Below are 14978 nucleotides of genomic sequence, written 5' to 3' on the forward strand. Positions count from 1 at the left end.
ATTCATGTATGCAATGTATATGGAATTCTAGGAGCCATTCTAGGACTGCTCACTAAAGCAGTGGTTCCCCAACTTCATAGCTCAAGACCTAAAAGAGAAATGCCCGGTAGGACTACCCAAACTAGTGAAAATAGCAGATCTACAAGATCACAGTCCCTAGCTTTGTGCCACTTAAAAAAAATAATTGAATTTGTTTTAAATTCATGAAAAATGCTGCATTTTGGGGATTTTTGTTTTTGTTTTAATGTTTAGAAATGTACTCGTGACCCATAAAAATGTGTCGGCGGTGACCCACAAATGGGTCCCGACCCACTGCTTGGGAACCAGTGCACTATAGGATGAGTGTGTGGATTCCACTCCGTATTTTGTGGTGTGCTTTGCTGTGCTACAGCATCTGATCAGAGCTGAGAGCAGAGCGCTCCCCTCTCTCTCTCCTCTCCTTCTACATTTCTACTTCAACACAGCGACGAGCCACTCAATGCCGTTATGTCGCCTGGTGAGTGAAGTTCAGCTCAGCGCGTCTGACTGAAAACCATTGTCTGGATTCATGTGGCACCTTGGTGATCCTTCACAGTTCTGTTTTCTGCAGCGTCGGGGGACTCTTGGCCATTCTTCACTGCGAAATAAACCTCTTTTGTTTGAAAAAAATGTGTTGATTAAAACACACTGATAGTTGTGACAAGTGGCCAACCACTTATAACCGCCCAGCCATTTATTAGTATAACCTGCGGATCTGCTGCTGCAGGGGAGCTTTTTTTCTTCTTTTTTTTCCAGCAAGTGGGAATCTGCAGAGGACAACATAATAAGGATTTTTTTCCCCCAGAGAAGTGGCAACAATGTTGAGAATAGAAACCATCATTTGCACTTTCTCGTTGCTTTCAGTTGCCGCAAGAGCAGATTTTAAAGCACGGAACTGCAGTGAGGTCAGGGACGCTTCTGTTGCGAAGGGCTTCAGCTTCGCACATGTCCCTCTCCAGGAGATATCAGGTAAGAGACTGACTGCATGGCGCTCAGTGCACCGGTGGTGGTAAAATAACTCAAATGTTTTACTCAAGTAAAAGTATCAATACTGCAATGTAGAACTACTAGTACAGGTAAAAGTACGGAATTCAAAATGTACTTGAGTAAAAGTAAAAAAGTAATGGTAAAATGTACTTAAAGTACCAAAAGTAGAAAGTAGCCTACTTATTTAGCAGAATTTCCCATTTCACAAGTTTAAAAATATATATATTTTGAAAATAGCCGATCTACAAGCTCGCAATGCATTGCATGGAGATGCATTGTGAGCTTGTAGATCGGCTATTTTCAAATGGCCGAAATGTATATAGGGCTGAAGTTAATGCATGTTTTGTAATAGTGCTAATAATCAAAATCTACAAAGTAACTAGTAACTAAAGTTGTCAAATAATTGTAGTGGAGTAAAAGTATAACATTTGCCTCTGAGATGTAGTGGAATAGAAGTAAAAGTATTGAAAATTGGAAATACTTCAGTAAGTAAAAAAATACCTCAAAAGTGTACTTAAGTACAGTACTTGAGTAAATGTACTTAGTTACTTTACACGTACTGCATTGGACTGGGAGTGCACCCTGTCAACCAAGGCTGTCCATGACGTGTCAAAAGAAGCACTTGCAGTCGAGATAAAACACTCTTTCAGTGTAGCCTGTCAAAATTGTTATTTCTGGATAAATAAATAAAAAGTTGCGAGGTAGAAGTGAAGTGTATAAGGACGTTTTGACACGGCTTAATAGCATTGCAGTTGTCTCTGCAATTTATTAGCTCACCGTACAGCGTACACCACTTCAACCACCTGTCAAACCACAAAGTTTATTTGAACAAACTGACGCAAACGTAGGCTATATTTGATCAAAGACCTATAGTTTTGTTTATGGCAAAAACAACAAGAACAACTGCCTGGTGAATACCATAGGCCTTTATATAGGTTAGTTGCATTGTAGGCTACAGTAGGCCCATAGCCTTCCTAAATCTCTGAAAAGGCTAAATTGCAGCATTCCTCAATTGAAAATGACTTAAACTACTCCCTACTAAATGAGGTCATGTAATAAACAATTAATTGACTTTTATAACAGCGTTTGATCTGTCATTATATCAGTGTTCAATTCAATAAGTGTAATATGATGGTAGCTGATGTTAGGTGTGTCTCTGTGTCCAGCAGAGGTCTCTCAGTCTATTAGAGATATGGTCAGCTCAGCAGATTAACCCCAGTGCTTTGTGAAGAGTATAGCCTAATAATACTGAAGTTGCATTAGATCAGTGGTTTTAAACCTTTTTCATGCCAACTTTAAGGACCCCTATATTGATATACATTTGGCTGGGACCCCCATCTGAAAATGTTTTGTGCCAGGGGGACCCCCAGAAACAAAGATGTGTGTTAAAAATGTTAGCTTTAAAAAATATATGTATTCAAATATATGCACACATTTTCACGATTTTTCAAAAATAGCAGATCTACAAGCTCATATTTTTGAAGAGCCAAAGCTAAGTGGTTAAAATGATTGTGACGCTATGTTAACTCATTTAACGGGGGAACCCCTGGTACCCCCCCAAGGACCACTGGTTGAGAACCACTGCATTAGATCATCAGTTATACATTGTTCACTTATTCCCTTGATTTCACATAATTTTAATCACTATGACAATAGGCCTATATTCTAGTCTAAAGCGACTTTTAGCACTTACAGTTTTTAGTGAAAAATCAAGTGGTAGACTTACATTTATTTTTTGGCAGGGATGGGCTTGTAGCCGTGCAGCTACACAGATGCCACTATAAACTGAAATCATACATGCACATGATGTTATTTATTGGACGTTTACACATATTTTTATAGTCAAATATGGTTTTCAAGCATCTAAAATCCATCCTTAAGTCATTGTAGTCCAAGTAAAATGACCAACAAGTTAAACAGGACATATTAAATTACAACTCAAGTTACATTTTGTTCATTTGATAATAGAATAAAGGCGTAAAATATAATCTGCAAGGTGTTATAAAACATACAATTCTAAGTCAAATTTCATTTGAGTTTTACCCATTTGTGAAAGAGGATATTTCTGTTAATAGCTGCAACGTCTTCTATAGTGCACTGATTCCAGATGTTAGTTTTTTGTTCATCTAACCTCAGGTGAATAGCTTGTCTGACGTTCATGTCATTTCTGTCAGATATCAGGTCCCATGATTCCCTGGAAACGGCAGGAAATCTGGCACAAGTAAATGGTTGCGTGTTTGATAGCTTTCAGGCACACCTGTTCATATGGGTTCATAGGTGACTGATTAAATCCTCCAGATTTCATCATCATCTTTAATCTTCAAAGTGAGTGAAAATGTCTGTCTCTGCTGTGAATGATGTCCCTGTGTAAGGTTCTTTGATCACCTCGATGTATGCGTCATAACCTTATGTCTGTATGAGAGGCAACGCACTGCCAACACTCAGCATATTTACTACGACAGGTGATGGGCATGTCCTTCATGCTTGTGATTCAACATTACTGTCACCAGCACAAGCCACGTGTTAAGTACACCAATCCTCTGAGTGGTTGTAGAGATTCCTGTACTCTGGTACAGGTAAACATTCTTAAATATAAAAAGCAAATGTTCAGTCTTCATTGCCTTAATCCCTGGAGGATTAGCTACTATCCACGCTTGCATGCATGTATATAGTAAATGATGCAATATGCTAAAACTCTATATTTTTCCTGGGGATAGTATTGCTGACAAGCTACTATAGATATATGAAATGCTCTTACTGCTGTACATACTGTTTATAGTTTACATGTACATGATTACATAGCTAGGTGTACAGAGCGCTGCTGATGTGTGCCTTGCTCAACGGCATATACTTTAGCACGTCATTGGTGACATTAGCATTCACTTAACAGTCTGCCACTTCCAAATCGTTTGGTCTTTTCAGGAGACTGTCCAGATCAAAAGAACAATTATCAAATACAATTTTAGTTATCAGATAATTGGTTTGGTTGTGTGTCAAGTAGCCTATTTTTCAAAAATGTCCCATTTATAACATCAGCAAAATGTTCAATTTTAAAAGGAAAACTTAAGCTAGGGAAAACATATTAAGAAATTGCAAGATGTTCTGTTAGGGTTCAGATAACTTGCGGTGAGCAGTTACCATTAGTTTGTACTTTATTGCCTAATTTCACTTTTATGGTCAAAATTATTTGCATAGATTAATAGAATAGCCCCATCAAAAAAATAACTGACAGATAATTGATTATGAAAACCATAAGCTGCAACCTTAGGTGCTTGACACTGTTATGATCTTGATGTTTCCCTTGTTGCCTGTTATTTCAGCGAGCACGCCAGCAGCCAGCACATTCTCTTAACTTTACGAGTTGCTGATATGGGGATCGATCTGGAAACCTTTTTGTTTCGGGTTCACTCCAGACTATTGCTTGCCATTTATGTGAAAATAGGTTAAGTGAGGACTGAACTTATTCATTGTACTGCTCAATTTTATCACTTTAAGTTTGTTTAGGTTGGTCACATTCCAACACAGAGAGACATTGTTGTATAATTGTAGTGATTAGGGATGTTAACAATTAATCGATTAATCGAATTAATCGATTAAGAAATTATCCGATTAAATCAAACAATTAACAATTAATTGAAAAAAAAAAAATATATATATATATTTTTTTAATGTTCAGAACCCAAGATATGATGATTTGAAGATTTTCTGCTCCATTCACTTCTTGTTTAACTTACTGAAAAAGGCTGTATCTCGGCTCCTACGCACTTTTTTTTAGGATTTTTTTTTAAATCTGAAATTAAGATTCTCAGATTTAAAAAAAAACGCCGCTTATCAGTTAACCGGTTAATCGGTTGATAAGGTTATCAATTATCAATTAATGAATTTATCGATAATTTGCATCCCTAGTAGTGATTGAAAAAATGATGTTCTATCCCTGCTTTTGAAGTGTGATGCCCCAGAGACATTCCACTTTAGATGTCAAATTAGACCAAAGACTGAAATTCCACTCTTATCATGAGACACATTATTATTTATAATGTTATTCTTACTTACATTATCTCTGTTTACTTTAGTGATTCCAGATTAAGTGATTACACCAGACTTACATTTTAGCACAGTATGTAAATATGTGTCCTTTTTGTTAAGCTCAATTCAAATTTGACTTGTTTATTACCGTGTTAAATGTGATTGACACCTTAGATTATAGCCAGTTTCATATGAGTGGGATATCTCATTACAGCTGTGACATGTCTAATGGAAAGCTGATGAATTGAGCTCAACACTGGTTAGAAATGTCAGTTTTTTATTTTCTTGGCATAGTAAAAGCTGAGATGGTGTGATTTTTGTTGGTGTTTTCAGTCCCATGGAAGGATGTCATGTGGAACGCCAGACCTTTTGTTAGTGTTATTGACAGAAAATTTGTTATAAGTCAGAGCCTAAGGGTTGAGTGTGTAGAGTAATGCCACAGGAGGACCTGGGCCATAGTCTCTGCAAGCTGACCAGGGTGAGCTTAAGGTTGTCAGCAGCCACGCTCTATAGCCTTCCATTCCAAGGGGGCATGAACTCATGGCTCTAAGTCTTTGTGACTGTCAGCGCATCTAAAAATGGCCAGAGCTTTTCCTCTCCTGACAGTCTTGCTTGTACACGTTAAAATAAATTGTCAGCTACTTCGACACTGGACATTTTGGCCTCCTTAATTCACACACACACATCACTGTCCCTGTAGAGGACTAGCCCTCCTTACAGGCCTGCTATAGCCTCCACTTGAGTGAATAACCCCGGTGTCTCAGATGAGATGAGGAGATTTGGATGGTGAGTCACGGACTGCTGGACCCCACGGAGCTTCCTGGAATGTCACAGCTCTCACCCTATCATTTGACATCCAGCTCTGGCTGCTAATTCCCAGCCATGAGATGGAGATGGGACGGAAATAACGGCACTGATATTTTATGCGAGCTTTGGCTGCCTACACAACCAAGCAAATGATCTCTGCTCGAGCGTGTAATATGCACAGGTCCTCCTCCGTCATGTAATGGGATGGAAAGGATTAAAAAGGGCCTAAATGGGGAGTGCCTGCAGAGAACATGGCTAGGCGATTCTGTGATATCAGTGTGTTGCTATGATGCACATGTCAGATTATTATGACCTACAAGTCACAAATATGGGACATGGGTCAGGAAGTAAAACCCTGAGATTGGTGTCCAAGTAATGCAAAAGACTGTCATAATTCTTTTGTTTATTGGACTGTTTGTATTGACAGCGGTTAGGCATTTTAGATTATCACATTGGTGGCTGGGCTGCAGGCAGCATTATAATATAACAGTATTCCCTGATGTGACACAGCGAAAAGGAAAGCAGAATTCAAACAATCATGTATTTTTTTCTCCAATAGAAGGGATTTCTCAAATGCTCCAGCCATCTCTGTGCCATCAATCATGCATCATGAATGCCAAAATGGTTTCATGATGAGCTTTCTCTACGGGCGTTCCCTTGCAGAGCAGTAGGGAATCATTGTGCTCTGCAAACATGTGTTTCAGCATAGCAGCGAGAGAAACAATAACTGAGCAGAATTCACTGGAAGTATATCAAAAAGCAGTCACTGGGGAACACTGGAGTCCATCTTTATGGTCCAGAGAATGCTACATTTTTAGGGCATTACAAATCAAGATTTAAGAGATTCAAGATTCAAGAGGGTTTTATTTGTCATTCACTGATACAGGTACAAGCAGCAAAATGTTGGTGTGGCATATTCCACAAAACTGCTAACAACAACAACTACTAATAATAGTGATAATACTGGATGTAATAGAGTACCGAAGTCCTGACGTCACTCATTCATCCCCTGGGTCGCGGAAGTAATTTCTCTTTTTTATTTTATTTTTACCTGACCTGGGCATTTGGGTATCTGTTAATGTTGGACCCTAATAGTACTCTATTAGGGTTAGTTGTGCCTATTGACGATAACATTGTGTATCCACGATCCCCAATTGCTGATATCTATTCCAATGTAAAGGTGATTTATGCCAGCCCTTTTAAATTATTATTTTTTCCCATAGGGGGCAGCTGCCTAGAACTGCGTTTGTCTTGTATGTCCCCCCCAATTCTGCGCAAATATGGAGTTGCCCAAATATGGAATTCCACAGCCTCCAGACTGGCCTCCAAGCTCATGTAAATATCGGGCTCAGCCCAGACACACAGACATGTTCACAAACTGTACACCTAATGTGCTATCCATACAGTAGCTACAGATTGCACAGGGAAGACATGCTGTATGAGACCCTGTCTTGTTTATTGTAGTAATCCACAAGTAATTTCCTAAATGTTTAAATTGTGAAAATAAACTCCAATGGATTTTATTGTCCATTCACACGCCTACACATTGTATGCACATACAGTATATTCCAACTGTCGACACTAAAAGTCTGAAATGCAATGAAGGCTGCATAAATTATCACATCCTTATATAATTTGTATTTTTCAAATAGCATAGTATTTATACTATTGAAAAAGACAAATTTCAAATTGCAAATTTCACTCCCCATATATTCTATGATGTTGTTTGAAGCCATGATTGAGATTTAACAGAAGAAGCAGCATTTCACAAGGCAAGCTGGCTTCATCATGGTCGCACTGTCTCTCTTTTGTACTTGTAGCAAGCTCTGCTTCCTGTGACGGATGGCTGGAGTGGGCCTTTGCTGACAACAGTAGTCATGATCTCATCTTGGTGCTAGCTAGCAACCTCAACCCACTCAGTGTTCATTTATTTGTAACTCAGAGCAAGTAAAATCCTGATCCATTTATCAATTTCTAACTCGAGTGTACAAATAGAAATCCGAATGGATCCATCGGTCCAATTTCAGTGATACAGTCCAAATACTGTATCACTGATTGAAGTGAAGATTTTTTTTTCCTACACCAATATTTAGCTCTATATACTTAGTGGACCAGGGTCCACCATTGATCTGTACTTGGTCCCTTCGCTTTTTCCATACTCTTTGGTGAAAATAGCTGATTTGCTGGTAGATTGACTATTTTGCCAAATGTTTGCCACAGAATAGGGACGCTACATTTCATGTGGTTAAGGTGATTTTAACTAACTTACTATCAGAATTAAGATGTTATAAATAGCTCTAAAATCTGCACTCTACTTTGCATTAACAGATGCTTACGGTGGAGCGGCATGTCCGCTCACAAAGCCCCGCAGCACAGTGACTATAGGGTGGATATGACACCTCGTATCCTGTTCTCCATATGCCCGCTCACCAAAACATTGCTCTGTGTTTCATAGTAGTTAACGTATGGATGTGATTTGAATTGTGATATTAAAGATAACGTTAAACAGAACATGATGCTGTTATTGTCGCACCGAGCACAGACTCAGCGACGTGTATGTTGGCATATCCCTGGCAGACCGGGGCGGGAATTATGTTTTTGCTCCCGTGAGTCTGTCTGTCCATCTGACCGTCTTTGAACAGCCAATCTCGGGCACCGCTGGGCCGATCGGCATGAAACTTTGCACGCACACGCACGGTAGGCTGAGGAAGAACCTCCACCGCAATGTTTTTCAAATCGGCCTCATGGTGGCACTATTACTGGCCGCTTTTCCCCTGGATTCCTTGGACTAGAAAAAAAGCGTTTTGGGCGTTTGGCCCGACCTGAAAGCAGCATCATACCACCAGCCCCCATACCACAACAATCGACCACCTCCCCATCTCCATACCCCCACCCCCAATCCTCCGCCACCCCCCAGCTCCCCATACCGCCACTCCCTCGTACTGCCATAACCTCACCCCCCCAAACCTCACCCTATGTAGGGCTTTCACGATTACAAATTTAAGTTGACGATTAATTGTCACTCAAATAATTGTGATTAATGATTGAATTGTGTGTTTGGCTTTGAACATTGAAACATGTGAATACAAATTTTATTTCTGTTTGCCTTTTAGGCTTCCTGATAAAAAAATGCACAGGGCAGATATGACAAAACTAAAATATACAAAAAAAAATGTATTAGTAAAAATAGCAGAAATAGTTGATCTACAAGCTTACAACGCGTCAAAGTGACGCGTTGTAAGCTTGTAGATCAGCTATTTCTGCTTGTTTTAATATTTGAAAATGTGTGAACATTCATGGAAACGATTGACGATTATGCAAAAATAATTGCAATTATCTCAAATAATTGCGATTAGACGATTATGTAATAATTGTGACAGGCCTACCCATCGCCCACCCCATATCGCCATAAACTCATCCCACCCCCACCACCTTGCAACCCCCCACTCCACCACAGAAGTCCACCAATCATGAACTCAGCATCCCATCTGCTTCAAATGTGAATCACACATTTAGGCCTCAGTCTAAACAACACAATAGCGATTGAGCCAATAGCGATTGCACTTATGCACCCATACCAGCCACACATGCTAGATGGCTGCACCCCACGACTGACACAGCCCTGGGTAGGGAACCTGGCCTGGCAGGGATCAACTCTCCTAGGATCGCACTTTTCTAGTTTTCACTGAGCTCCATGCTGTAACATAACTCCCCTTATAAAAGATGATGGAGGCTTATTTATTCCAGTAGAAATTAATAAATGATGGTTGTATTGAACCTTCAATAACAGGTGAACTCCAAGTCTCAAAATGAATCTCTCTGCAAATCTCTAAATGTCTATGCAAGCCAGAGGTCCAACTTGTCTCAAAACACATGCAATTTGTTCCGCAAGAAATTACCATAATTCCTCTAACCTTGTGCATTTATAACACCTCCCACCCGTCCTACTCCTGTGATTTTTACGTATCATGATATGAAAATATCAAGGATCACCCAAGCCTAGTGTTCATTTGGTTACACTCTTAGAGTAAAATGTATACTGAGGATTTCACTGTGCAGAGTAGTAACAAATCATGGAAGAAAGTGGAAACACACCTACTGGAACAACAGCAAGAGCTTGAAACACTTGTATGACTAAAATACTTTTGATTGACATCATCATAATATCTAACATGTCAGTAAGGTAATGATTTTTAAAAAAAGCCTTAATGTCATCTCTTTAAAGCTATGAATGACTTGCCCTTAAGCAAGTTCATGGACTATTTACAGCAACCAAATCAAGCTACATTTTGATTGGTCGTTCTCTGTACATCTGTCTGTGTAGTAGGCAAACGTATGTAATTTCCCTCATCGAGGAAAACAATTTGTTTCTTCATTTCCAATCCTTATGATCCTGTTTAGTCAGAGATATGTTTGGGTTTCAGCAGGGTTTATACCAGACTCTCTCCCACTCATAAATCAGGTTATTGGAAATACATCCACCGATGGACTTTTTCATGCCAAAAGGGGTTTTGGGGCCAGTGGGCAGAAATCCATGATAAATTTGACTTTGTTAATTTATAGCTTGCATGTCAGCTAATCAATCAGTCATCGGATATGATCTAAAGTTTAATTTAATTTACTCTCCAGCTATAATAAATCTTGCCTCTGAAAGCTGGTTTGGTTGATAGACTGTTGCATTCTCATTTTTTGCCAAGTGTGAATTCAGACTACAGGAATGAAAACACGATTACCACTGAAGCTTTGGTTACTGGGCTCCAAGCATCAGCTGGCCAAATATTGTACGCTTCACGTGCATTTGTCCACACTGTTGAGAAGCTATTTCCGCCTAGATTATCGAGAGATTAATACTGTGAGCACGATCACAAGTCACGACCGTGAAGAATGAATGTTTGTCAAAATCATTTGAGATAAATCTACTGTGAAAAACAAGGACATACATGGAATGAAACGATTCTCTCAAGATGGCACAGTTATGGTTTGAAGAATCATTTGAAAAGTGGAACAATGACTATTGTTGAAAGAGACTGAATTGGTGTTATTTTAGTTTGTTTGTATCACTGTCACACATAGATGGAGAATGTGTTTTGTCAATGCTTACTAACATTAGCTCACTCACTGTTGTGGTCTTTTTTGTTTGCAATGTGCTGTACAACAATGTGCTGTACAACACTTTGAGTCAAGTTGGTGTACCTTACCAGCATTTTCTTGTTCGTTTTTTAAATGGAATATGTCTGTATGATTGGGGGTTTTCATCACAAATTACGTTATCTTTTTTTTGTGACAAATCCGTTGTTGTCTTAAAGGCTAACTTCAGACTGCAGGCAAGTCCGATTTGTTTCTCATATCTGATCTTAAGGACTGACTTTCCACACTGTTTTGCAAGTGATCAGATCGGATTTGTGTTTTCAGACATTGCATTGGTTGCTGTGGTAACGATGTAAAGACATATGAGTAATGCTTACACATTGTCGTACAATGTTGTCACTCGCAGAAAATAGCCGATCTGCAAGCTCACAATGCGTTGCACTGTGATGCGCTGTGATCTTGTGATTAGCAGAAACCAGTTGCCTTGTGCTTTTTTGCCTATCTGATTCCAGTCTGGATAGGCCATATTTTGGCTGCTAGTCTAAGCATTGCAAGACTTCTGCCAGCTTACTGAAATTAAATGGGCTCAAGCATGAACTAAGTAATAGTGTTTCAATAAAACAAGATGAGAGGTGTTGCATTTGGATTCATTAACTTCTAATCAGGTGTTTTAAGCTTGTTGTCTCTGAGCCACAAAAATAACAGAGAATGTATTTGTTAAGTGGAATCGGTGTCTGGCCTGGCACATCAGACTGTCAGTTAAGATTGTTTTTTTTATCCAGATTTGTTTAGAGAATGGCCAAAATCACACATAACTTAATCTCTTAAAGGAGTAGTTCACCCCAAAAATGACTTATTTTCTATTAATTGTACACCCCATGAAGCCTTGAATTCATGGATTATTTTTATTTTTGTTGCATTCCTAAACCAATCATTTGATTACCGGCGGAAAGATGCTAAGGTATCCGGTAGGAGACACAAAGTAGACTCTTTGTGTCTCCTACCGGAAATACACCGTCATCAAATTATTGGCTTAGGAATGCGGGGGGAAAAAAATCCTTGAATTCAAGGCTTCATGGGGTGTGTAATTGATAGAAAATGATTAAATATTGTTTTGGGTGAACTACTCCTTTAAGACAGATTTAGCAAAAACAAAGAAGATAAAAACTTTTCTTTTTACAGAATGGGTTCCCAGATTGCACTTAACTTAACCACCTACTCATTTTTTATATTACAGCAAGAGACGTGGCTGGTGGGCTCTATTTCCCTATGTCTTTTCTGACTGTCGACATTTTGAGCCAACACAAAACAAAGCCCCTCAAATGCCTCATCGCTGTCGTTGGATCTATCTTTAGCCACATGTCTGCCATTCCCGTCTTGTTGACAACGTCTGACTAGACATGACGTGCAACTGGAGAGGATGTGTGCCTTTACACCACTCCTGGGGAAGGGTTACTGAGGTGTGTGTGCTTAGCAAGATGCCAATGGGAGGTTCATATGGAGCAGCTGAGCTGTGTCCTCTCTCTCTCTCTGTCCGTCCGTCCGTCCGTCCGGCTGAATAGAGGACACCAGCACTGTAGCAAAAGGCATCAGGGCCAATAATTGCTGGTGTTGCTGAACTAAGCTGTAAATGATGAGTGAAAGGTAATGATCAGTGCAAGTCTCAGGGACCTCCTATCCTCTCCACACAAGCCACCAGCTGCTACCTGTAGTGTAGTCCTTTGCCATGCTCCAGTTAGCAAATTGACGCAGAGGAGAGTTGCTGGCTAGCGCACTCTTAGTCGTTCTCTGGGGCTTCTAGGCCTGCTGCCATGTATATCAAATATCCACAGCAGTCTTCTCATTCCTCCACCAGGCTTTTTATTACATGCTCCTCAATAAATATCAAAGCCAGACATAGTGCTATGTATGCTGATTATGTGCTGCTTGTCATTCCAAAATGTACTGCACTTGGTGTTAGCGTAATCCATATATTAATCTCAGTGGTAATAGTTTTGCTGCACACCTTGCAGGATGTGGCACATGAATATTCCCGACTTATTATAGATCTGCCATGTTTTGTACTGTATAGGTATATACTGTACAAAAAAGCTTTTTTCCCTGCAGCTGTCAGAGTCTGGAATGAGGACGAGAACAGAAAACAAAAACAAAAGAACAAAAAAGACAAACAAAATAAAACAAGCTGCATTCATGCTTGTTTTCAATGTTACTTGCACTAATGTACAGAGTTAAGCATACTTAATGTATTATGTATACCTCCTATACATCTGTATATGCCTTCTACTAAATAAGTGTACTGATGTATAGCTACAAATCTGATACCATTTTTATTTTCTTTATGGAAGGTTAGAATGTGTGTCCTGCCTTTACCTTTTACCTTCTTCTCATTTCATTATAATCCAGCATTAGCCCTTTTATTACCTTGATATATTGTATACTGTATACAGTGTAGCCTTTAGTATGAATGGCCTCATCCACAATACGTTTTGAGACTCTTAGCTTAGTTCTAAGTTTTGTTTGCTAACTTCACTGGACAGTGAATTGAATTGACATGAGATGATAGCTTAAAGGCATAGTTCACCCCCAAAATGACTTTTTTTCTATAGATTAGTCACCCCATGGAGACTTGAATTCATGAATATTTTTTTGTTTTTGTCGCATTCCTAAGCCAATAATTTGATGACCAGCGGACCATTAGGAAGCGCTGCAGTTCATCAAATTATTGGCTTAGAAATGCGACAAAAAAAAAGAATATCCATGAATTCAAGTAATTTTGGGGGTGAACTACCCCTTTAAGAGACAATGTAATCTTTCAATGTCACTTCATAGCCAAGAGCAGTTTTAGTAGATTTGAAACTTATATATTCTCTATAAAAGGATACGCCCCCTGCACACAGTTTATTCTGAAGTCATGAACAGTGCACATTTGTGTGATTGCATGGATATGTTTAGTCTTCTTGTAAAGAGATCAGCTTTTTTATAGGCACAATTCAACAGTATTTATATTTATATTCCCATCATTTAGAATCAATGTTTTACTGTTTTATTTACTATTTTATCTTCTAGTATACAGAGATGAAAAACAACTGCATTTAGAAACATTTCATTATGAATTATAATACTTACTGTAAGAGATTGCATTTTGTTGCTTTAGCTTGCCCTCACTGTTATACATGGCATATTCAAATTGATAGCTGAATGATGCTGTGACATACTGAGAAATATGACATATATTAGAACTATGAAACTGTTCCAACAGCTTTATTCCTGTCCTTTTTCCCTTCACACTTGCTCTCTTGAGGATATGGGATAGCGTCATGGCATCGTGGCTTGCTTCCTTTTTATTGTAGACTGTTTTATGTGGCTGAGAATTCATTCTCTCTTGAACCTGTCCTCATTCAGACAAGGACATTGACGCTCCTGTATCAGCATCCCCCTGGTTATTTAAAACACATGTGTCTTTCATTATGACTTCTGACATGACCTAGAATGTGATAGGAATACTGTCATTCAATTTTGATTGATGCAAGTTCTGTCTTCCGCGTGAAACTTGGCTATTCCATACACAAAATCCTCAGGAGACATTATTAAAAATTGCGAAGGAGATGCCGTGTGAGGAATACACAGATGTCTGGATCCATGCTGATTTCCGTGCACCCAATTGAATTCATTGCCATGCAGTTCTGTAAAACATGAACTCATTTGTTGTCTGGGTAAAAACAAAACAAAACAAAAAAACAGAAAAACATTTTCACCGAGCAGATTGTTAACCGCGTATTAGTTTGAAGGCAAGAATCATCATGTGGCACAGTGTAAATGCCCAAATTAATTGAAGTGATTTGGTTTTACTCCTTGGAAATCCTGAAGCGAGAGTCTTCCACTGAGTAGGATCAATGTTGGATAGCTCTGACATAACCTCTGGCTATGTTTTGAATTTTAATAAAGGAGGTAAAGCAAGTGAACCAATTCGATCAATGCTGAGGGGTCAGGAGTACGCCAGTCTTCACTGTAAAGATGGCATATGGCAGAGCATGTCATGTTTATGTATGGAA

The 14978-nt window shown here is 39.1% G+C and overlaps 1 protein-coding gene across 1 annotated transcript in view; it reads left to right on the forward strand.

The window, feature by feature from the left end:
- The first annotated feature begins 515 nt into the window (after nucleotides 1-515).
- The window catches only part of LOC311064753 (glypican-6-like), a 140364-nt gene continuing 125901 nt past the window's right edge, over nucleotides 516-14978 (forward strand). Inside the window, exon 1 of the mRNA XM_084084685.1 lies at nucleotides 516-987. Coding sequence (XP_083940811.1) covers nucleotides 837-987 — 151 coding nt within the window. The 5' untranslated portion in view covers nucleotides 516-836. The remainder of the gene's footprint in view (nucleotides 988-14978) is intronic.

This window comes from Gymnoscopelus microlampas, assembly GCF_963454915.1.
Source record: "Gymnoscopelus microlampas genome assembly, chromosome: 17".
In the NCBI taxonomy this organism is placed as follows: domain Eukaryota; kingdom Metazoa; phylum Chordata; class Actinopteri; order Myctophiformes; family Myctophidae; genus Gymnoscopelus; species Gymnoscopelus microlampas.